The 23,875-nt window shown below is 38.3% G+C and overlaps 2 protein-coding genes across 4 annotated transcripts in view; one reads left to right on the forward strand and one right to left on the reverse strand.

Moving 5' to 3' along the window:
- Positions 1-6,139, forward strand: part of LOC139814772 (uridine phosphorylase 1) — a 30,478-nt gene extending 24,339 nt beyond the window's left edge. For both annotated transcript variants that reach the window (XM_071781255.1, XM_071781254.1), the window contains exons 4-6: positions 103-288; positions 692-1,024; positions 1,980-6,139. In XM_071781255.1, the coding sequence (XP_071637356.1) occupies positions 103-288; positions 692-1,024; positions 1,980-2,165 (705 nt within the window). In that variant the 3' untranslated portion in view covers positions 2,166-6,139. The remainder of the gene's footprint in view (positions 1-102; positions 289-691; positions 1,025-1,979) is intronic.
- A 114-nt stretch (positions 6,140-6,253) lies between these two features.
- LOC139814773 (uncharacterized) overlaps positions 6,254-23,875 on the reverse strand; it is a 74,671-nt gene continuing 57,049 nt past the window's right edge. For both annotated transcript variants that reach the window (XM_071781256.1, XM_071781257.1), the window contains exons 4-6: positions 21,919-22,132; positions 17,246-17,380; positions 6,254-16,270 (exon numbers count right to left, since the gene is read on the reverse strand). In XM_071781256.1, coding sequence (XP_071637357.1) covers positions 16,066-16,270; positions 17,246-17,380; positions 21,919-22,132 — 554 coding nt within the window. In that variant the 3' untranslated portion in view covers positions 6,254-16,065. The remainder of the gene's footprint in view (positions 16,271-17,245; positions 17,381-21,918; positions 22,133-23,875) is intronic.

The raw sequence follows: 23,875 nt of genomic DNA on the forward strand, positions 1-23,875 counted from the left end.
ATATATTACTGAGAATTCTATAAAAGAGAAAAATTAGTAAAAGGCAACACGACTATTTAAAAAGAAAATGTCACACTTTAAATGCCATATTTATCTGTTTAGCACGGAATGGGTATACCTTCGGTTAGCATTCTGCTCCACGAAGTTATCAAGCTGATGTACCACGCGAAAATAAGGGATCCGATCTTCATCAGGATCGGCACCTGCGGTGGTATCGGCCATGAAGGTGGCACGGTAATCATCTCGGAGGAAGCCCTCGATGAGACGATGAAACCTTATCTGGAATTGGTTAGTGATTTTATGAAATCCGTACCCGATATAAGTTTCGCAAAGCTTTATATTGCTATGTTTCTATATTTTTTAAACTAATTAATTACATTTTGATTTATGATTTATAACGTAAGTCGTAAAAGAATTATAAAAGAATTAACACTAGAAATATGGTATATATAGAAGAGACTAATTTGCAATTTTTTATAAAAATTATTCATATGTACAACGGTGTATTTTCCAAGATAAATAATTAAATTGATAAATTTATTTTTTCCCCTTTATTCCATTTTCTCAAAGATATATAGCATGCTTACATTTAAGTTAAGTATATTGTACGCTTGAATAGTAAAAATAAATCATCAACAGAAACTTAAATGAGAATGTCAAGAATGTTAAACGAGAGTGTCACGCGTTGCAGATGGTGCTCGGAAAACTGATACGTCGACCGGCCAAGCTCGACCGGCAGCTGGCCCGCGACCTGAAGGCCCTGGCCCACCGCGACGATCCCTACGACACCGTGATCGGCAAGACTATGTGCTCAAACGACTTCTACGAGGGCCAGGGTCGCCTGGACGGCGCGTTCTGCGAGTTCACGGAGGCCGACAAGATGGAGTACCTCACCAAGCTGCAGAAGGCCGGCGTGGTGAACATCGAGATGGAGAGCCTCTGCTTCGCCGCGCTGACACACCACGCCGGCATCCAATCCGCCGTCGTGTGTGTGACGCTGTTGGACCGACTCAAAGGCGACCAGGTATATATATATGTGACTCACGTATTTTCGATACCGAACTCTCGGTGCGCTCATCTAATATGTGCCGCACACGAGCTTTCTGCGTCACACGAACGTTGCGGGGCTTATCGCCGGGTATCATCTGTATTCTCATCTATACATGCACTTTGCGAAACTGTGATAATTTCGCGACGAGGCAAATGCGCCGGTATATATTGCGCGTCATGCATGAAATTATGAAAGAGCAAGATCTCATAAGCTTCAGCTCGCAGTTACGTAAAGCTTGCCGACTTATTCAGGCTAATTCTGTTACATATGAGGGACGTTCAATAAGTAATGCAACACGTTTTTTTCTCATTCAAGGTTTGTTTGATTGCAGTTTTAATTACATCATATTTTTTTCCTCAATTCTTTGGCTATATAAAAACCTATTTTTCAAGATAATCTCCATTCAGTTTTATGGCCTTACCACTCTGAATGAGGAATCTTGCACCTTCTGAACCACTTTCATCTCTTTGGTCCTCTGAAAGATACAATCCGCGGGAAGAGATATGGCAATGACAAGAAGGTCATAGCCAAAGTAAAAAATGGCTGAGTAGACTGAAAGGCAGACCAGCTAAGTGGTCACTGGCTCTCTAAGTAACGTAAGGCCAGAAAAATCGGTTTCTGTAGCCAAAAAATTGGGGGAAAATACGATGTATTTAAAACTGCAATAAAACAAATCTTAAATAAGAAAAAAAAAATGTGTTGCATTATAATTGAACGCTCCTCGTATATATAATTCAATATGTATACTGTCCGGCAGGAATGCCTGGACATAATACATATACATATACATGTACATATATGTCATATACATATCAAAATGTCCAGGCATTCCTGCCGGTCAGTGTACATACTGGTCAATATTATTGGTCGTTCGATTTTTTTGAATCGATCGAGATTTGCGTCTAACTGATCTTCGTGATTTGCAAAGGTTCTGGCGCCCAAGGAGGTGTTGGAAGAATGGCAGATGCGACCGCAGAAGCTGATCGCACGCTACATCACTACGTACCTTCAACGCAAGGGCCGCCTCTCTCTGGAGGGACAACACGGTTCCATGTACGTGAAGAGTCCGCGCCGGTTCAAACTGGTGCAACAGGAGTCGGAGAATTACGATTAAATAATTCTCAAACGAACCCGAAGATGCGGCCACGAAGATCTCCCCAGGGTGCGATCGGCTCGGCTACGGGATCGGTTAACTTACGCCGCGCAAGCCGCTGCGTCCGTTTATTTTTGCTCGCGAAGAGAAAATCGCGTGAGAACGGCGTACAGGAGAGGACGAAGAAGAAAAGACGAAGGATTTGAGCATATAGGAATGGATTTGAACAATTTACATATCGTGCACCACAATAGGATATTTTTGGCGTCTCTTTGAAGAATGTAACTGTCGCAAATGTTTTATTTTTATGCATAATATTTGAATTGTTCAAATCTGCTTCTCCGTTAATTAAATCTTCCTTGTTAGATATTAGATTTCCATTCGGAATACTTAAGACAACATTTTTTATTTTGGATGAGGACACTTCCGAGCACAGCTGACTTGTAACAATTAAATTACGCAATCTTGCTTTACATTTTATTGTGCGTGTGTCAATTTTGTTGAATATTCAAATTAAACTTGTTTCACTGACAAGAACTCCCCTGCGTTCTGTAGATAATTGATAATAATGTAACTGTAATTAAGAGTTATACACAGTTTCTCGCATCGCGAGAAAGCACGCCGCCGTTGCGCACACCACGTTGAGAATGCGTTGAGACCTCCGTGAAAATTAATCAATACCGCCAAAGCTTCACCGCTCGTTTCGCGCGCGGTGACCCAAGTACAAAATGTGCAGAATGCAACTTAACGAACTGCGCTCGAAAACGATGCACATTTTTCCACTCGACCACATATCTTTCAAGGCCGGGTTGCATCATCCTTGATCAGCGCGATCTTTGATCGTATAATTAAAAGATATATCTTTTAATCTGCAATATTAAGTTCTACACGATTGAATCGTTAACTTAAATTCTCTCGTTCAGAGAGATCGGCAAAAAGTATAACTTGATATATCCAAGCTGTGCAGAATTATAATCGCTGCTGTGAAACAAGAAACAAGGAAATTGTAAAGGCGTTGATCAAAATGGTGCGGTCTCGCGTAGTTCTGTAGTGATTTGATTTTAGGATTCGCTGGCAAAAACGTACACGCGTTCGCGCATTCGCCGATTAAACGCACGACTTTACAATTTTCTTTTCCTTTTCTCGTTATTACGAGCGACGATGAGATTCTCTCGTAAATCTTCAGGGATTTGTATTGAGAAATTAGAGACGAAATCCGCTAACGGACCTATTTCGCGGTTTATTATGAGGTATTTGCGTGTTGCGTCGAGAGCAGTTTCGAGAGAACCTGTAAATTTAGAGCGCTACGTGCGTATGCCGGCACGTGACATACACACCCGGCGACGTGAAGAATCTATGTATTAGCACACTCTTAGCGGTTTGGTAGAAGCACATTCCATATATAAAAAATATATATACTTAAATATAGTCGAATCTAGCGCGTTTTTCGTTCGATTGTTATCCGTAACGTGGGCGGAGGCTAATATGCATTACATATGTACACATATACGCGCGACAGATGGATGTTGAGAACACATTCGTAGTCATGCCCTAAATTGCATGGGAATTGGATTAGAAACTACAATAAAAAAAAAAAACGTTTCAACAGATCGTCGTCTAACAAATTATATTTTCCTCGTATATGTGTTCCGGATTAACGAAACTCAGATGTTTAAGAAGAAAGAAAACCTGCTGTGACCAATATACACTGTAGCAACGAGCTAAAATGAGGGTGACCGATTTATCACGATCGAGTAATGTAATTGTCAATTGCAACGTATCTACGTATATGTCGCCACGCTGACACTTCTCTGTAAGTATTGATCAAGATTGACCAGCAAATGCAATATTCAAGTGATTTCAAATGTTCAATGTTACAATTTTGCTTAACAAAAATTTAAATAAAAAAAGGAAGACGGTGAAGGGTTTTAAACTTTTCACATAAAAAAAAGAGACTAGCCATTAAATATTTGTGGTACTTTCATGAAATACAGCATAAAATTATAATAAAAATTTTCGAATGAATTTGATATTCGTGAGCATTCATGCATTATTTAAATTGCAGAAGGCATAAATAATCGCGAAGCGAATATTATAAATGCAAGACGAGATGACTTAATAAAGAAATTATTATAAATTATAAAATATATAGCGAGAATTCTTTTGCGAGGCAGTACGCGAAGATAATTTTAACGACAGCAATAATTTTGTCCACAGGATTGGGCAAAATGCTATTAAGATGTTTTTCAGTAGGTACAAAATCAAGATACGAATTTTTAATTGCTTCGTAACCTTTTACAACGAAGAATATGAAGAATATTAAGATTTTATTCATAATACAAAATATAAAGAATATTTTGCATTTCACTCATAATTTCGTGTCAATTATAACGCGAAACTGCGTATTAATTTGAAGTACTGCCCAGTCCTGAGCGCCCACGTTACGTCGTGTTCGTTATTATTATTAATATCCTATTATTGTGGATAGCGAAGTTGTATAGTTGTGCGATACGTCTTCATTAAGATTGTTGCTGGCCGGTGCGTACAATTTGCCTTCGTCGTTCACATTCATCACGGACTTGCGGATATATATAGTATCAATAGCGATTTATTGCAAAATAATGCCGTTTTCCTTATTTTATATTTTCCGGCACGTTATTGATGTTAAACAAACAGCAATATTTTTTATTTTCACTTACCGTATTTTTTTCCCCTCGCGGACCGTTCTGTCGGGAACACTCGTTTTACAATTGTAACACGCGCCGAGATGTCATCGGTTATGCTTTGGATTATTTTTACGTGCCCGCAATAAAATATACAAGATGTTCCACGAAAGTTGAGGCACACCGAACGGCAGGATACTACTCACTTATTATCCTCACGTAGATCTCGTTCAAGTTTCTGCTCTACGGATTCTTAGAATTGAAGAATTCGGAATAACAATAGTCGAGTTTATTTTATTTTTTTTTTTTTTTTTGACAAAAATAAATCTTTTAATTAAGAAAAAATAAATTTCTCATGTTCTTTAGAAAACAAGTTGATCATCAGTCATCTTTTACTTTAATTATTAGAGCCGGGTAATTATGAATTTATAGTAAAAGACTGTCTCAAAATATGCTTTAGGAAAGCATCAAATTCTTTGGAAATAAAGTCTTGCTATTAAATTTCTCGCGTTCTTTACAAAGCAGATTGATCACCGTTCAATTTTTTAATTATTGTATCAAAGCACGTTTTTTAAAAAAGAATTGATCCTTTGGGAGTGAAGTCTATTAAATTTCTCGTGTGTTCTTTAAAAAGCAGATTAATCACCGTTTATTCGTTTACTTTAATTATTAAAAACGGATAATTATAAATTTATAGCAGAAGACTGTTTCAAAGCATGTTTTTTTTTTACAGAAAAATCGAATCTTTTGAAAATACAATTCTGCTGCATATCATTTTCAGGACACCGCGTGCTCTCGCCGATCTTTGTTGTCGCCATTCGTGCTTCTTTTCGTTCCACGAACAACGACATATCTGTGATGCGTACTTATAACGTGTACGAGGAATATTAAACAAAATGTACCTAACGTTGATACGTAAAAAATATATATATGTATATTCGCGTGGCGATCTTATCTATTTTCCTCGCGAGCGCGTAATTGCTATTTCTGTACTTACAATGTTACAAATTACCCTGTGAAACCTTCGTTGTTACCCCTCCCTCCCTCCTTCGCATATAACAATTACACTATTGATCTATTATGTCTCGTCGAGGTATATCGGCCGGACGTTCTATAGTGTAAGGTTTGTTAATAATATATACTCAGCTATCTAATTGTATTCTCACTGTATAAACCGTTATTTATATAATAACCCACGAGACGTCTAACGTGTCCTTTTGAGAAGTGATTGCTGGCACACGGGTTACATGAAAAAAAGAAAAAAAAATGAAAGAAAAAATACCGTTGTTGATTGTACGTTATAAAAGGACAATAAAAAGGAAATATTATATACTTGACGGCTCTAATTTCTTTTTTCTCCAAATCTCGCCTCTGAAAGAGACAATCGGATTGAATGAAAAGTTGCTTATTATCTAGCTGAAAGTGCGGTAAGGACGTGACGCGGGCTGAGGATGCAAAAAACATGTATATATTTATTCCGTGAAATAATGTACAAATAAATAGATGCGTCCGGGGAACAAATACATTATATTTCATGAGTCACTGTAAATGCTAGGGTAGCGGGGGATGATGCTCTTACACAAGAGCTTTGCGAGAAGTTTTCCAGTTTTCTGTGACGGCCCGATCGCTCGTTTACGACAAATTTATAGTGCACGTTCGAATATAGATAAGCTTTCGTCGTCAGTGTCGATCGATAGGCCAATCCGGCTTCATCTCTCGTAGAAAATATCCATACGAAATTGCATATGTCGCGATATTTCAAGAGATGTTATGTTTCATTCTTAATATTTAATATTTCTTCTTAATATTTAAATAAGAACCGCGAGAACAATTTAGCGAGAATTCAATATATTCAATATATTGAAGAATTCAATATACCTATGTTTAATAAGACATTGGATTTGACTGATTTGTATCCTTTGTAAAAGAATAGAGAAAAACATCTTTAAGCAGAAAGGAAAATATAATTTCTTAAGAAAAATTATCTTAAACCTGCTTTTCTTTATTCCTATTTATAAGAAATGGAACGTTCTAATTTTCTTCGAGAGAGTGATCGAGAGTTAAAATATTCAATTTAGTAATAAAATTGGACTACATTAGAATGCATTCGGTGATCGAAAAATAATGATATCGACTTTCTTTTTATTCCTATATAATAAGAATATAAAGATATTACAGAGATGTATCGTAGAATTGTCGTAGATAATTCGCCCTCGCACGGTGATCAGGAGTATCGTCGAGAGTAGGAGGACGAAAGTATGAAGAGCGATTTTATTATACTGGAATTTCAACTCCTTACACAATGATCGTTGTTAATATACAGTTAGGTGTAGGTATCGACACAGAATATCGAATATAGAACCGCACTACCTCGTCACCGCGTCGTCGCGGCGGATGACGATAATAGATAGCGCGATGATAATAATCATATAGCGATAATGATGACATCAATGTTCAGACGTAACGATCTCACTATGCTAATTGGGTCTCTCTTGAAACGTTCTTAAAATGCCTAAATGGGGGGAGATTCATGCATCCGCCTCGTTCGCGTTCGTCTCGCGATCGCGACGCCTTCGATCGTTCGCCGCTGCGTTACTCTCCCAGAGCACTTCCGATTTCGCGGCAGAAAAAAAACGATTCGATCGTTCATCAAATAGATACTAATTAAACGCATCCGGAAGCGAAGCGCGTCAAGCGACAGCGAGACCGATCGACAGTTCGGTATAAAAAAATTTGCTCTCCTTAAAGGAGGTTTCTTCTCTTCGAGCGGATTCGCTCGAGTGACAAATGTCGCTCGGTCCCACGTCTCCTAACGCACTTTAACGGAAATTACATGCCCGCGCGAGCTCGCGGCACGACTCATGTGCGACATACAGTTTGGGTGTTATGTTCGGTTCCTCGTGTCTCTACACGCGCGTATAGGCCATAACTGCTTCCTTTTATTGCCGTCGCCGATCGCTACGAGCGTAAGTATAAAATCGCACCGGCTGTGCCGATCCGCGACCGACTGTATATAAGCGGAATTCCGTCGCAATGAGCTCCGCAGGCTCGCGCGTCCTGTTTTGCTAAAATAAATTCTCGCTGTATCCAATGTGACCTATACATATCGATTTATGCAGAGAGTTATAAAATTTTCTTTTTAGCTTCATTGTTTCGCCGATGGTTTCTTGTATTACATAGTCATCCGTCAATCATTTATTATACAACAAGCAATGGAGTTGATGATATTCATATAATGACAATGACACTATTATCGAATTTTAATCGTAATAGATAAGATGAAGCGTTCTATTCTAAAGATACTTCGTTTATTCTCTATTCGTCGTGGCGTCAGCGTCGCGTCGAACGCGGCTAAGAAAGAGGACAAAATTGTCGGGTACTTATCTTAAGGTAGGTATAACTACGGTGGTAATGATGATAATAATAATAACGCGTATCTACCATACGAATATCTTTAACTGCATTATATCAAATGTATCGAGTACACTGGAACGATATCTAAACTTAATCAGCCTCTTTATAATATAATCAACAGCTATAAAACTCATCCTGATGTGTCGTAAAATTTTATATATCTTGGCTATATGTATAATTATATGTATATCGTAAAAGTACCGTGAATGCGAGTCGCACGAGTCCCGCCGGATGGACTCGATTCGACATGACGATACGTCTTTAAATCGTACGCTTACATCTATGTCACGTGGAAGCCTTTAGGCAAGCAAGAGTCGAACGAGTGCGGTCCGCCTGTTTGTCAGTTTGTTTTCACGGATATGCCATCGGACTAGCATCCATTTCATGCAGACTTATTACTTTTTATCTTTTTCTAGTTCTAAGAATTAGAAAAAGATAAAAAGTAATTTAAACCAAGATTAAAGTTAATCCGCACTGGTGGAAATGGACGTAAATCGCTTAATCTTCTGTGAAGGAGGATCATTTACCTTTCAAGGTAATTACACTGTTATTATTAATTAATATAATTAGGACCGACTTCATTAGCATAGATTAATTATCTCCTGTTAAGAGATAAAATATTATCTTTTTTAACAATTAACTTCGTATAAGTTTGCAGTACTCTTTATAAAAACTTTAATTGCAAATTGATTTTTAAAGCAGATTTCATCCACTTTCGCGTTGCAGCGTCGCGAGCTTTGAAATTACAAAAGCGAGAGGAAGTTATTTTCAACTCGTCTCTCAAATAGCGGAGAAATTCTAGTTACAGCATGCACGGTAGGCGCTTACCGCGCGAAACGCTCGCGGCAAACTGCACTCGGCAAACTTGCTCGCTTATCGGCTTCGTATAAGTAAGAATTAAAATCCTAATTATATAGTATAGTCATTTGAATCAATCTTATGGCTTACGTGCCTACGCGTTCTATCACAATTCGCCTAAAGAAGAGGAAAAAAAAACGTATCACCCTTATCTACGTAACCGAAGTTCTGCCATCACCGACTGCAACGTGAGAATGCACTCTCCGCCATCCGGGCAAGGATGTGTCCGACGAAGAGCGACGAGAGTCGCGTTAATTTCTGACCTTGAGCCTCGCCGACGTTGAAGCAATTCATTCGAATCACCCCGCTCGGAAATTAACATCGCGAAAATAAAAACAAAATCGACCGATTGGAGGAGAACGGAGCGAGAGAATGCGGGATCGAGTCTCTCTATTGAAACTTGAGCATAATGACTCGACCTGACCTGTATCGCTGAAGTAAAGTCGAACGCTTCAGCGAAAAACACATGGCCAAACACATTGCTTTGAGAATCTGAGGAAATTAATCTCAATTCTGTCGAATTAAAAATCCAAGATTAAAATTAAGAGACGTATATCTGTAAGATTTATTTCCTCCAATTCCGAAAAGAGTTCGCCCACTGCTGCACTGAATCTCTTCAACAGTAAAAGCATCGCTCTCGGCAAATTTCTCACATAAGTGTCTCTCATAAGCTCTTTACGAGCTTATACCCCACCCCAATCCCACTGTTCCATCTTGTTGAAGACATTGAGCCAGTATTGATGAGAATTCTCGCGGGGAAACGTCCTGGAATCCATCCAATTGTGGATTTCATTTTCAGCGATATTACGTTACATTCCAGATGCCGTATCTAGGCTCTGGCCAAAAGTGGAACAGTGGGACGAAATGGAGCAAAACAGAAGAAGATACACGAAACATCCGTTTCGTCCCGCGCAAAGAGAAATTTGTCCTACTTTTTGGCACACGCTTCCCTTGTCTCTCATACTCGTGACTTAGGGCCGCTTATTACGACGATGGCACAAATCAAATCCATGGAAATCTTATCGAAGCGATTTAGAGTGAATACCGTTACACCGGATTAAATTACGCCGATACAAGGCAACTCTGCATTTCCAGATGTTTCGACCTGAAAATCGGGGATTAAAATGCGATAGCCGAGTACGGATTATGTAATCTTTTTTTTAAATCGAATTCGACTTGCGCCATCCTCGAAATAAACGGCGTCCAGTCGAAATCACCGATTCTACTCGTGGATCAAATGATTTCGATGAACCGCCTGCGCGATTACTCGCCCACACGCAACATCTTTCTTCACCTCCAATCATTATCCTATACGACAGCACGAACAAATGCTATTGAGTGAGCTACATACACGTGTATGCGTTACTAGACCGTTACGATTAATGTAAATATATTGTCGAATATATCCAGAAACTCAAGCGCGTCCGCTTCGAGTTCTCGGGCGAAACAGTTCGTGACAGTTTCGGCCGAACACAGACTCAATTCCGGGGGTGTGGGAGGTCCTCGATCAAACCCGTGGAATAACTAGCACGTCGTTGACATAGGAGCACGTAGGCGGATCTCCGGATTATGCACCGTATACTTTTTTAAAGCCCCGAAACAGAATCGAAATTGTGAAACGGGCAAAAGTTCACGAGTTCATCCGTCGGCGTTTCGATGATCGATATACCTGAGATCGCCCATCTCAGCTGTAGCGTCGTTAATCTTCGTTATTCGTATCAAGGGACACAAGGGCGCGTTTATAATTAAATTCAGGCGTTGGTTTGAGTATCCGGATGCGCGATATCGATATACCTTGCCTCGTGCGATTTCGCGATTCACAGCTTCGATTCTTTTAGATGGACAGAAGCGCATATACATCCATTTGTTAACTCTTCGAGCGGATTTTGCGTTTGTTAAAAAATAAATAACTACGTAGCATATATATATCTAAAATAAAAAGTACAAAAGACCGATTTTTAAGATTCTTTCCTCTTAATCTTTTTATACAAAATAACGATTAAATGGTAAATCCCTGTAAAGGGATAATATATATTCTTCTACGGCAACGTATCCCCAAAGAGTTAACAATATCCTTTTTCTCTCGATACAACCGTAAGCTCATAAAGCGCGTACATCTGCGATATCTCTTCCTCGTCGATTACAATCATAAGCGTGAAATGAGTTCGAAGATGCTTTAAACTCGTCGCACGCTTCTCGACTGATATCTTCGTTTATATACGTATTTACAGGACTAGAGTCTTACTTAAAATCTCGGCTGCCTGCTCGAGGAGGGTCTCGAATCCGCGAAGGGGGGTGATCGAGAATCGATCGTAGCATCGTCGAGCAAGCAGAAAATTATGAGCATAAACGCGTGTGTTACCTTAAAGACTATACGCTTACTTTAAATATACTATGCAATTAGTACCCATCGTTTTCTCTTACGATAAGAGTCATCAACGCAAATTGCCTGATATTCCGGCTAGCACCATTCTACGGAGTGCCATCGGGACGCCTCTTAACAGATATCGCTCAACTGACATAGTGTTTTGCCTCTAAACTTAGCATTCAAAGATACGTTTCCATCTTAAATAATAATTAAATCTTTTGCTATATATAATTGAACATTTACGTCGTGATAATTATACAATATTTTTTATCTTAATAATCTTTTAAAGTTATTGAAAAAGTATTAATATATATATATAGTATATATACATATATTTCTTCTTATTTTTATCATATTCTTTCTATATCATTTCGATTCCTTTATGTTTTATAACATAATCTTAATCGTAATCTTTATTTCCTTAAATTTCTCAAATTTAGAATTAATGATGAAAAATGCGTTAATCGTGATATTCACTGTGGGATAATATTTTTTCTCTCTTGTAATAAAACTCGCATTTTCAGTTGTCACCCATCTGTCCGTTTATATCTTCCGCGAATGTTCGGAACGATACGTGTTAATTAGCGTCACAAAAAACCCCATATCCAGTTTCGGTCAATTCCATCAAAAGCACTTAATCCGATTGCCGTGGGCCAGTGTCATGTTAAGGATCGTGTTACTCGTTAAAACCTGCTCTCATCTTGCTTCTCATCGCGAAGCGCCACAAGCGCCGGAAGAATTTCGCTTTTCGCCTTATTATCGAGATAACAAAGCGTGTCTCTTTGACATCGACCATCTACAAAAAGTAACGCGTGTCCTTTCACGCTCGATCCAATCGAGAGCTCCGAGAGAAAAGTCGACATTTGAGAATGACAGGGATTGGTGGTAATGTGCAAAATTCAAAACCTCGATGACTTTAACGAGTTCGCGATCTTATACTGAAATAGAAATGTTTCGCGATTCATTGATTGTCGTGTTCGAATTCGTGATGTGGAACAAGGGAGATCTGTGTGTGTACATATTGCAGCAAACAGTAACGGAGAGTAGAATTTAACGAACTTTATAAAAAACAGATCATAGTAAATTGTTATCTTTACAAAACGTACTGACATTAAAATATCTTAACTGGAAACAACTTCAATTTCATATTTATTTGACATACTGCCCGATAACGAGCCAAAAGTGATATATTATTTAAAATTCTAAATTTTTAAACATTACAAATCCAAGCAGTATGTCGTTCGAAATATAAACAGATATTTTATTTCTACGTAAGTCAGAAAAATAAAAAATAAAGATTAATTAGTTTAATTAATTATTCTCTCATAAAATGTACCCTTGAACGTTTGCTTTAACACGTACGAAGATCACTGCTACAGAATGTTAGGTGTTCGAAATTTCCGCTCTCTTGAGATTTCCTCCATCACTTTAATTTTTCAAGTCCCGATTCCAGCCGTTCGCGTTCTATTAAACTTTGATCTCTTAATTTACTCAAGTATCCCCCGAAATCTTCCTCTCGCCTCTTTCCACGATTTATAGCAACACGAATATCTTCTACATAGATTGTCAATAGTACAGTCATTCTGCTAGTCGTTTCATCCTGACTTTTTCAACTAATCAGTACTCCAAACAATCTTTCCCGGGGATGCCGATATTTATGCAGAATTGTTAACTTTTCAGTCTCTAGACATGCGCTTCTCATTTCAGAAATCACGCAAGTTATTTATGATCGCGAAATAGAAACAAATGTTCGTCAGTGACGTTTCAAACGTGATAAATGATCCTATATAAATTCAATAGTGACATTCAACCGCGACAAATAATTCACGTCGTTTTTCAAACTCGTAAATGTGAAATATGACACAAAAATTTCTCTAAATTATAATTCCCATCATATTTTACTAAACAAATTTTCAAAAAGTGTCAAGTCATTACGAAAGCCAATTTATTTCAAGCTAATGCAAATGCCGAGGAAAAAAGGCTGAACTGACGTGCTGGATCGCACCGGAAAATCTGTCGTACTACCTAGCGTAAATGCCGGTTAGGTGTTTTTCGTTGAATCAGATGAACCAGGTCGGGGATAATCCGTCTGGATTAAAAAGAAAAGCGTCATCTCAATCCTGCGCGAATTGGACCGAAAATCTCATCGACCCGTCTAGGCAAGCTTTGAACATCTGCCAGCGTCATCCGTGTCATCCGCACCGGTTTATCTATTTAGTTAACGTATTTACCTATCTCTCTGAATCAATCGAGAATTTTCACCGCTCTCGCGATATCGATTCCCGTGACCGATATCGGAGATTTGGTCGCGAGAGAGAAAGAGAGAAAGAGAGAGGGAAAGTTGACCTCCAGCCTGCCTCCAATACCAAAGACGTTCTTGGAAGTTGAGTCAGCAAAAGATGCTGTGAATATATAGCGCCTACGCTGATAAATGCGGTTTAGGATACTTGTCTCACAACTTGTTAGTCAATGTCGTTTTTTAGAATTTTACTTTACATTGCTGTTAAAAAATTGTGATAAATTAAGCTTTCAGAGTGCGGAATAAAATGTAATAATAAACAACGTGCAAACGTATTTATTCGCTGATCCCAAACCGCTGCTGTGACAAAAATCTAATAATCCGCGAGACCGCGTTTCAGTACTGGAGGGCTAAAGAGGAGTGAAAGGAGCAAGAGCAAGACAAGGAGAGGAGGGGACTCGGATTAATCTCGACCTCTCTCACTTCGATGGATCGTGTGTTTGATGTTTCGAGGGGTCGTGGTAAATCGCGCGCGAGAATACCTTAAGGACTACTTTTGGCCAGAAACGCGCCCCGTTGCGACGAATATCTACCGGGATGTAAATGTTCGAGACGGTGGAGCTTGGCGGTAGTGTAAATAGGAAGGCGTATCGCTCGATTGCGAGTCGAGAATAACTGAGACTTAATTAATGCGCTGATAGTGCAAAACCATGCTGGGTGTCTCCCTCCCCAGACATTAGCCCTTTCGATGCGCGAGAAAGGGACGCCCTGCTGAGAATAGTACGTCCTTAATGCGCAAAGAGGCAAATGATGTTCGCGTATGGTATTAATTCGCGAACATGCATTCGCAAAATTACGATCTCGCGATAAAAAGTAAACCAAAAATTAACATATTACAATTCCATATTTATAATGTAGAATAATCTGTCTAACATAAATAAATTATTGTTTCTTTTTATTAAAAAAATTATCCAATATCCAAAATAACAGCTCAGATATTCATTTCTTTTCGCTGTCATGAGATCGAAAGAGATATAACGATGTTTGAAAAATTCAATATTTCGATATATGCGCAAATACTTGCACATTTTTATTATAACCGCTAATATTTTATTTTATTATAATTGCTAAAAAGGAAAGAGAAAGCGTATCGATAATAACAATCGAAGCTTGTAAATGTTTATCAAAATTATTTTATCGACGGGCCGCACAAAAGTACCGTGAGTCAAGTCTAATTTGTGAAATAGTTTTTGTTAATTGTAGAGTAAAACATGCAAATTTCGTTACGTATAAAATAAACACCAACGTGTTTTTAATTAAATAACAAACGAACGTGGTACGAACGTATAAATTTTATACGTTTTCTCAGTGAAAATTCATTTATTTTGCTTTCCAGGCAAAAGATGAATTCTTAAACCACAGTTCTATATTTTTGTCTAGCTGGTAGATTTCCACACAACACATCATTGTGTTTGCACTATGATGCTTGTTAATAATATGTAATTTTCGAAGGTTAAGATGCGTGTCAAATAGCATTTCTGATTAGTAGCTGTGTATATTTTTAGATGATTAACAATGCACAATAACGCTCTAATAATGCGACAGAGTAAGTAAACATAAGCGCGATCGATTCTGCCACAGCTTGAAAACGCAAAATTTTTCAATGTCATTGTTATTTTTCGAATATTATTATTGCATAGTGCTGGAAAATTCCCAGCAATCGTATTTTTTTTTTCAATTACGTAATGAAACTGTGCGATGTAATTTGACGATTTGCCATCGAGTATCAGACTATATGGAGACACCGAGCACGGTTTCTAGTCGAGATATCATCAGACAATGTCTCCGTATAAGCAATGATAATTCACGATAGTTTAAAATATTGATTCGCGTAGAGTATCGTTAATCAAGCGGTAAAAAGTGATGAAGGATTCGCATCACGAGGTCCCTCGTTTCCTAATGTCGACGATAGTTCAAGCCCTCTCGGGGTCCTTGCGGGTCGATCGCGATCTAAAACGGTCAGACTTAAAACGGAGTTTTGGCCGGTCGAGCTTGATCATTAACCGACGTTAACCAGTCATCAATCACTCACCTCCGTCGTTCGTCAGACAGTTTTACTCATGCATCGTATATGCGGAGACCGTGCCCGAGATCGGGGCGGACGAGAAACGTGACGAGATCAATTAATTCTCAGTTACCCGAATCGGATCGGCGTGTAACGCAAGACGCGTCGTTTTCATCGTCGCAGCTTCGACAAACGAGAAGATTCTCCTAGATCGAGAGCGGCTGCTCGTCGCAACGGTGCACGAAGCCGTGCTGCTGTTGCTTATGTTGTTGCTGATGCAGCAACTGCTGCTGCTGTCGCTGCTGTTGCTGCTGTCATCCGCTCTGCTCGGGTAGCAGTATGCTGACGGATTTTCGGTTCGCCGTGGAGACGACCTGGTTCGTTGCGGCCAGGGCGGACGTCGGTAGTGGCCGATGGGACGGCGCGACCACGCGCACCTCCGGCCTGGGTGAAGCCTCCCTCAGGGGGCTACCGACGCCTACCAGCTCCTCGGGGTTCGTCGCCAATACCGCCGACGGTCTGCAACGACGACCGCCGTTCGTCTCGTGAGTGTCGCGTACCGTTCGCCTCGGCCGCGTCAACCCGTCAGTCCGTAAGACAGATGTATATTTCGTGCATTTTCATCAGATAAACTCGGTCTGGGTAAATTAATCTTTTCTTTTGTTCGTTTTTAGGATTTTTTAAATTTGTTATAGATCCGTTAAGATGTAATATATATTTATTGATTTAGTTTAGTCTTTTCTAATAATTGCAAATTCAGTCTTTTCGAAATATGAAACGATAGGCATCGATCTTATGGACTGGGGGTTAAAGGACAATGGCAGAAAATTCATGCATTTTATTGACTAAATTAATGACTACGTTTACACAGCGGCTTATAATCCGATTTAATAACTACCGTATACTATCCGATTCAAAATTTTTCTTTTTTGATCATAATAATCATTTAGATATGAACCTTTTTTGATACTTAAACTACGATTTTTTTAGTATAGATATCAAAATAGGTTGTAATTTTGATATAGATATAAAAAAATTGATTCAAATGTTTAGAATATCAAAATAGGTTTATATTTAAATAATCGTTATAATCAAAGGAAGAAAAATTATGGATCAGATAGTATACAGTAGTTATTAAACCGGATTACAAGCAGCCACGTAAACGTAGTCAATAATGCTATACCTTTAACATTTATTGACTAAATTAATAATGCTTCAACATTTACCGATTTTAATAGTGCTATCTTTAGCATAAATAAATGAACAAGTGGAACTATTAGAAATCTCGTCGGAATTCGTATTTATTTATTGAACTATTACGTGACTCACATGAATAATTTTCACATTACCACATTCAATTTGTGCTAAAATTAGAGACTGCTTCATTTGCGGAGGCGCTGAATTTATTTCACGAAGTGCGTTGCCCGCACTATCGGTATTCGTATTTAAATATATACACATCGGAATCAAGTAAAATAAACGGCATTCACCTACCTGTGCTGCGGGGGCGGCGTGGGCGTCCGCGATAGAGGGAAACTGGCGACTTCCCTCGTCACCGAAAGCGACCGGATCGATCCGAATGTTTCGGCCGGCGATAAATTGGCCCCGACGCTTTGCACCATGCCGCTACTGGAACACGGACATCGGTTAATTGCCAATTAGGCTGCCCACAGAGGCATGCACGCGGCTCGTCTGTCTTAACCCTTAAGTTCTTTCCGAACGTGTCTCCAAGGGTGGACTCAACGTGTGACTTTGTTCTTACGTTTCGCGGAATACAAGTGAATCACTTAGCCGAGGGGTTTCGGAGACTAACAAGAGAAGTTTGGCGACCCGTAAACTCAAACAGGTTTGAAACTTCGCGCGGATATAGATTTTAGGGAATGAAGCGACCCTACAGAGAGATAAACCAATTCTCTCGAGTTTCTCCGATAGCTTTGAAATCGTCCAAAGTTGTCACGGAAAAGTTAAATAAGAAATATTTATTGCAGCTTTTTTGAGAGATGTAAAACTGTGTATAATAACAGAGTCTTTGAAAAAAATTAATTGGGTTTTAGTCTCGTTCCAAGCGCCTAACTTGAGAAAAAACATTGCTATATGGAAATAAATTTTGAGAGAAACCTCGGAAAAAAAATGACATTGTCAAATTCCATAAAGATAAGTTAGAGCGAATGAGAAAGAAACTCTCGGAATATTCGTGCACAGTTTCAGTACGGTGCAACTTGCTCGTGTACGTCAGTCCTCGATTAAATATGCCTATAATGACCGCGAGATGACGCATAGAATCTATTCTTTTTTTCATAGCAGTTCTTAACAACTTTACACTTCGTTGCCCCGGAGCAAGGTTCTACCGGATCGTTACGAAGACGTGATTAATGCTGCACGCAAGACGTTAATCACTCTCACATTCGTACACGCCAAAACGCGCTATTAAATCCAACTTCGATCATATGCCTTTAAAAAAAAACTGTTATAAATACTCCAATTTACTAGGAGAACTGACTGTTCTTTATACCGAAACGCGATTAGCTTCCCGTCATCAATATAAAAAGGAGCTGAAGATATTTTTTATCAATATATGATGAGGAATGCGAAATGCACGGATTCTGCGCTCTAGACGAGAGATTCCAAAGAGAGCGCGGAAAAATCTGCAGGCCGACATATGAAAACTCGCGCACGTATCACGGCTTACATAACAGATATATATGGATTTCACACACTCTCGCCCTCTTTTCGCCTCTGCCTCGTTCGCGCCGTTAACATTTGTCAAGTTGACGAAAAGCCTCCTGAGTTTGAGAGCGGAGCAAAAGAGCCAATCGATAGCTTCGATAAGTACGGACGCTGTAGATACACCTACGCATTCAATTTGCCTCTACACGCGGGGCATTTGTGCCCTTCGCTGACGCGAAAAGAACGTCTCGTTCTTGTCCCACGTTCTACTAAGAGCCGCGACTATTTTAAGGATTTAAACGCGACCACGAGCGTAACGGCATAAGCGATTTCTTCATAGAATTTCTCCAAACGCGATTAAAACGCAAGGCATGCGGAACGGTATATTATCCGTTAGAAATATCGCGACAAAAATAAGCGGATATCCTAAAAAATATCTTGTTCTTTTACAAAGAAATATACGTGTCACATTATTGACTACCTCGAATCAAGTTTCACTAATTTGTTCTTTGTAGTTTTCGCTTCGCAAAAAAGATTTCGCTTCTTTTCCGTATCCAATGTTAAACATTTCGATAATTAAATTCTAAAATTAAAATTTTACTAAATTAAAATCTATTTATACAGAACTAAATAAAGAATATTATTTTCTGCTATATGTGTATTTTAAGAATTGCAAAAAGCTATTATAGGCCATTAAAAATTACTAATACGTTTGAATATTTTAACAGAAAAATTTTTAAATGATAAAAATTATTAAATCGGTTTTAAATCAATTTATGAATTTTTTATATAAATGCACAAAGGTAAAAAAATATAATGTATAAAGTACATAAAAACATTTATCAGCGTATAACGCTGACTATACCGACAAGCCTGCTTATCTGCGATAGATTCCAATGTATCTCGCATTCGTGCCGCGGGAATTCGCGAAACGATTATCGGACGACGGGACGGGAAATAGTTGATCAAAGTGGATGGTTATCGATATTGCAGCGGGGGCCCTGAATGCTTTGAGAGAGGCCATGAATTATTCATTCAGACCCGAGCGGGGCATGTCAGGATGTCGAAGTTATATATCCGACAAACTCGCTACTCCGCTCACATCCGCTGAATTTGCGCGAACTTTTCGAAAAGATCGGTTCCCTCGCGAAGGGACATCCCTTAGGTCTTCTGGAAAAATTTTCGTCGGAAACGGAACAGGATAGATTGATAAAGAAAACAAATTTAGCTTTTAACAGAAGCTTTTAACAGATTTACAGATTTTTGCAAAAATTGAGATCCATTTGTTTATATCTATATATATAGAGATTGATTTAATACGTTTTAAGATTAAAAGTATACAATTTTTGGAGAGAATATTCCAAACTTGGCATAAGCTGAACAGCAAGTTTTGCAAGTGCAAGTTCATAACTCTGAGTAAAATAGCTTTATCTCTTAAACTATGCGCGATTAACGGCCGCGCTCATATATCGCGGAAAAGAAGGGCTTTCTCTTGTTCTCATTCCATTTATCTACCGGTAATATGTTTGTTCCAATTTATGAGTCGGCACCAACGCATCATAAAATTATAGCGCATTTATCTCTCCTGCTTCGCGTTACTTTTACGGCTTACCTTAAGCAGCGTAGAATATTTTATTCACATAAAAAAAGATGAGAGATGAAACTCAGGAACTTTGTGTATATTATGATAATTTAATACTTTCTATATAACTAGAATACTTAAAAGCTACCGCTTCAAAATTTATCTTTGTGCATTTATACATAAAAAATTTGCAAGTATAAAATTAGTCTTATAAAATTCTCACAACAAGTGATATTAAAAAGTTGCTAATGACTCTTGCACTCACATTGTATTAACGAAAATCATTATAGTCGGAAATAACTGTAACCGTTATAGCGAGTGTAGAAGATCGCAATTAAAAGTTAACAACTAGTTAATGCTTCGTTAATATTCTTAAGAGTAAAGTTATTAAAAACAAATAAAAAGGTTTTTAAGGTTTTTAATTAAACCTACAAGTGTTTCTAGTAATTTATCGTAGATATCGTAGAATAGCACAGATATTACTAGTTGAAATAAATACAGTATTACATATATATAACATTATTTATGTAACATAATATTGCAAACGCGTTTCCGGGTTTTTCCAGTTCCCACAACATCAATTGTTATCACATTATGCCAGACAATAAAAAATGATTGCATAAATAAAAGAGGAAGCGTTAGCCATCGCACCTTCATCGATCGTTACTTTAATATCAAATGCAGCGATATTGCTGTCATTTTTTTTATTTCAGGAAAAAAGCAGTTGAATAAATAAATTCAATATCACTGATGAGAAGCAATTTGTTATAAATTTAATTGCTTTAAGAACAACTATAAATTCCTTTTGAATGCTTGGATGCAATATATATAATCATGGATTTATTAAATTATTATTAATGGACTGATTGTCAAGCGTAATAACACTAAACAAGAAATATTTTATCGAAATGATCTCTTCCCTGAAGTCATGATTAAGTCATAGAAAAGTCATTTGTCTCATAAGTCACGCGCTCCTGGCGATGAAAATCAAGGAATCAATATGACGATTGACGTACGTGGCAGGAAATTATAATGGATCAGCAATGAATTAAAACGTACATTGACTACCGCCCGGATGAACTTTGTGCGACTTACACTACCGAGCTATGTTTGTCTCATGGCTGGATATAACGTCTGATAAAATATGTATAAAACCTATTTTGAGTGGACGTGGCCTTTACGCGAACGACAGCGATGTCGCTGTTATGTCGAAAACGGAACTCTGCAATGTTCTGCGAATTTACATAATTGCGGAAGGCCTTATCGCTAAGTATTGCTTCTCGCAATGTTTCTTCGATAAGAAATTCAAGTCAGGCTGAGCTTAAAGCCTGATCTACAATGTGCTCTTTGCTTCCTGTTTTTTGCTCTTAACCTGTTTGCGACTATCCCATATTTCGCAATTGCGTCGCGTAACGCGATGTTTTTTGTTCTCTGTCGCCCAAGATAAAAATTGACGAACTTCAGAAGAGACAAGAAACATCACGTTACGCGACGGAATTGCGAAATACGAGATAGTCGCAAAGAGATTAAGAGCAAAAAACAGAAAGCAAAGAGCACATTGTAGATCAGCCTTAATTCGAGACAACCACGCGGGAAATAAATAGCTCCGAGTTCGGTAAAAGGAAGAAAGCAAACTTGAAATTGTTTGATAAAGAAAAACATGAAAAAAATATTACGACGCCGGAATCGGCAAGAAAGACGTTTCTAAAACCCAATATCAAACTTCAGGAACGCGTCCTATTTTTACACTCGGTGTGACATTTACAGTGATATATATTTTCTATTATAACGCAGTTTGAAATCCGTCGGTTTTGCCAAGCTTGGCGCTAATAAATCGAATCTCGGTATTAGGCGTGTCACCGGGGGTAACTTATATATGACGTATATATATATATTAGAAGATGTGAGCTGTACTCACCTGACGGAGCCCGAGGTCACCAGGAAGGGCATGGGCGTCGGGCACGGGCTCAAAGGCGAGCTGCTAACGGAGCTGCGGGTGCTGCTCAAAACGGAGTGCGGACATTGCGGCGGGCCTACGTGCGGCCCTCCCGCACCGCTTCCGCCTTTGCTAGACGTGCGGCCTCTCAGACACGGGATCTTCGGCCATGCGCTCACGTCCTTGCCAGATACCCCTGAAACAACACACATCTTACTGGTTATTTTAGGAACGAGCGCCGAAAACCGATGCACTGATGAAACATGCAGATACATCAGCGGCAAATTGTTTAATTAATCAGTCTCGAGGGTAGAGTTTTTGAGAAATTGAAATAACTTTTTGTTAATAAGAATACAATTATCGAGCTTTTGATAATTCGAATTTCGAAGAAGTGAGATTATATACACCGAGAGAAATAATTATTTTTTTCAAAAAAAATTTTGTTAATTTAATAAAACCGGAAGATTGTATGTTGCCAAGCAGATGATTTGATTGGCTTAACAAAATATTTTGTTCTTTTTGTTCAAATAATAGACGTGTACTTAATTCAATAAAATAAATAATTGGATCAATAAATTGAAAAGTCAACAAAATTGTTTTGTTGATTCTACAATATTTTTCCCTCAGTGTAACACACACTATATTTAGTCTGAAATAGTTTATTTCAACAAAAATTTCATTTGAGATTTACTTTAGAAGATATTAAACTCGAATGTCAGATAGTTACAAACGTAATAGTTAATTAAACTGATATTACACTATGATATTGATAAAGAATCTATCTCTAGATTGTCATTCGGTACTTTAAATCGCATTGTATATATAATAAGTATATATATAAATATAATAGACAGATTATAATAGATTATGCCTCGCAACAAAATATATTCCGAGTCTAAAAGCGTATCGTATATAGTACAAAAGTTGTTGGTATTTTTAACTACCTCAACATCATTATAAACAGGGACTTTTATCTCTTTTTTAACAAGCTTCATTTAACGATTTTGAAAATATAAACTGTTTCGCTTAACTTTAAGCAACATGTAAATAAGAGCTGGGAATAAAATGATAAACGTATACAAACGTTAAAATACTATTCGTTGAAAATTTCCCGGTGTTTAAAAGCAAATTAGACGTAGAATATAAAATGCCTCATTATTTTCTAATATATCATCTTTAATAAATTTTTATTTACAAAAGAACGCCAACTTAGAAAATTCTAAGTTAGTAAATTTTTGCACGTAGGAAAGAAAAGTCCATCGGTAAATCAAAGAAATTCCTACGAAAGTTATTACGAAAGTTTCAGGGAAGAAATGTAAGGAAGTCCTTTGGCCCTTGCACGACTTTTCTTCGATATTCATCTCAGGAAAGGAACCATTATGAGAGAGCTGTGCTGGTACTATGTGTGCTGCACGCCTATCACGCGTACCGTGCCCGGAGTATCGTTGCGCTCCTCCCGTATTGGTAATGTTATTGCAGCGTCGGGATAATGCGACGTTTAGTATGCAAAGGGGAGCTTTCGCGACCTCTTTTGAATCCACCGGCCATTTAAATATACGCGGCATTGTTGGTGATTTGACGAAACGATACGCGTAGAACGTCTCTCTCGGTCGTTTAGATTTCCGTTAAGAGATAGGAGCCCCATACATTAGCAGACGGAACGATCGCATCTTCACTACCAGACGGCAACTGGATTCGCTCTTCGTTTGACACTAGTTGCTATATCGGACTGTAAATAACGCGTGTCATCGTTCGATAAGGGAGTTATAAATTGCGATCACGTTTCGTACTGATGTCGGGGGCACGATTATTTAAAATGTCGTTACGAGCGAAATATTCTGACTCTTTTTCAGTGACTGTTTGAAGGTTAAATGGAAGGATCTTTAAACAGCGATTAAACGTCATATACAAAAAGATATATAATAAAAAAGATGTAAAA

The sequence above is a fragment of the Temnothorax longispinosus genome, chromosome 6, assembly GCF_030848805.1.
Source record: "Temnothorax longispinosus isolate EJ_2023e chromosome 6, Tlon_JGU_v1, whole genome shotgun sequence".
Taxonomy (NCBI): Eukaryota; Metazoa; Arthropoda; class Insecta; order Hymenoptera; family Formicidae; genus Temnothorax; species Temnothorax longispinosus.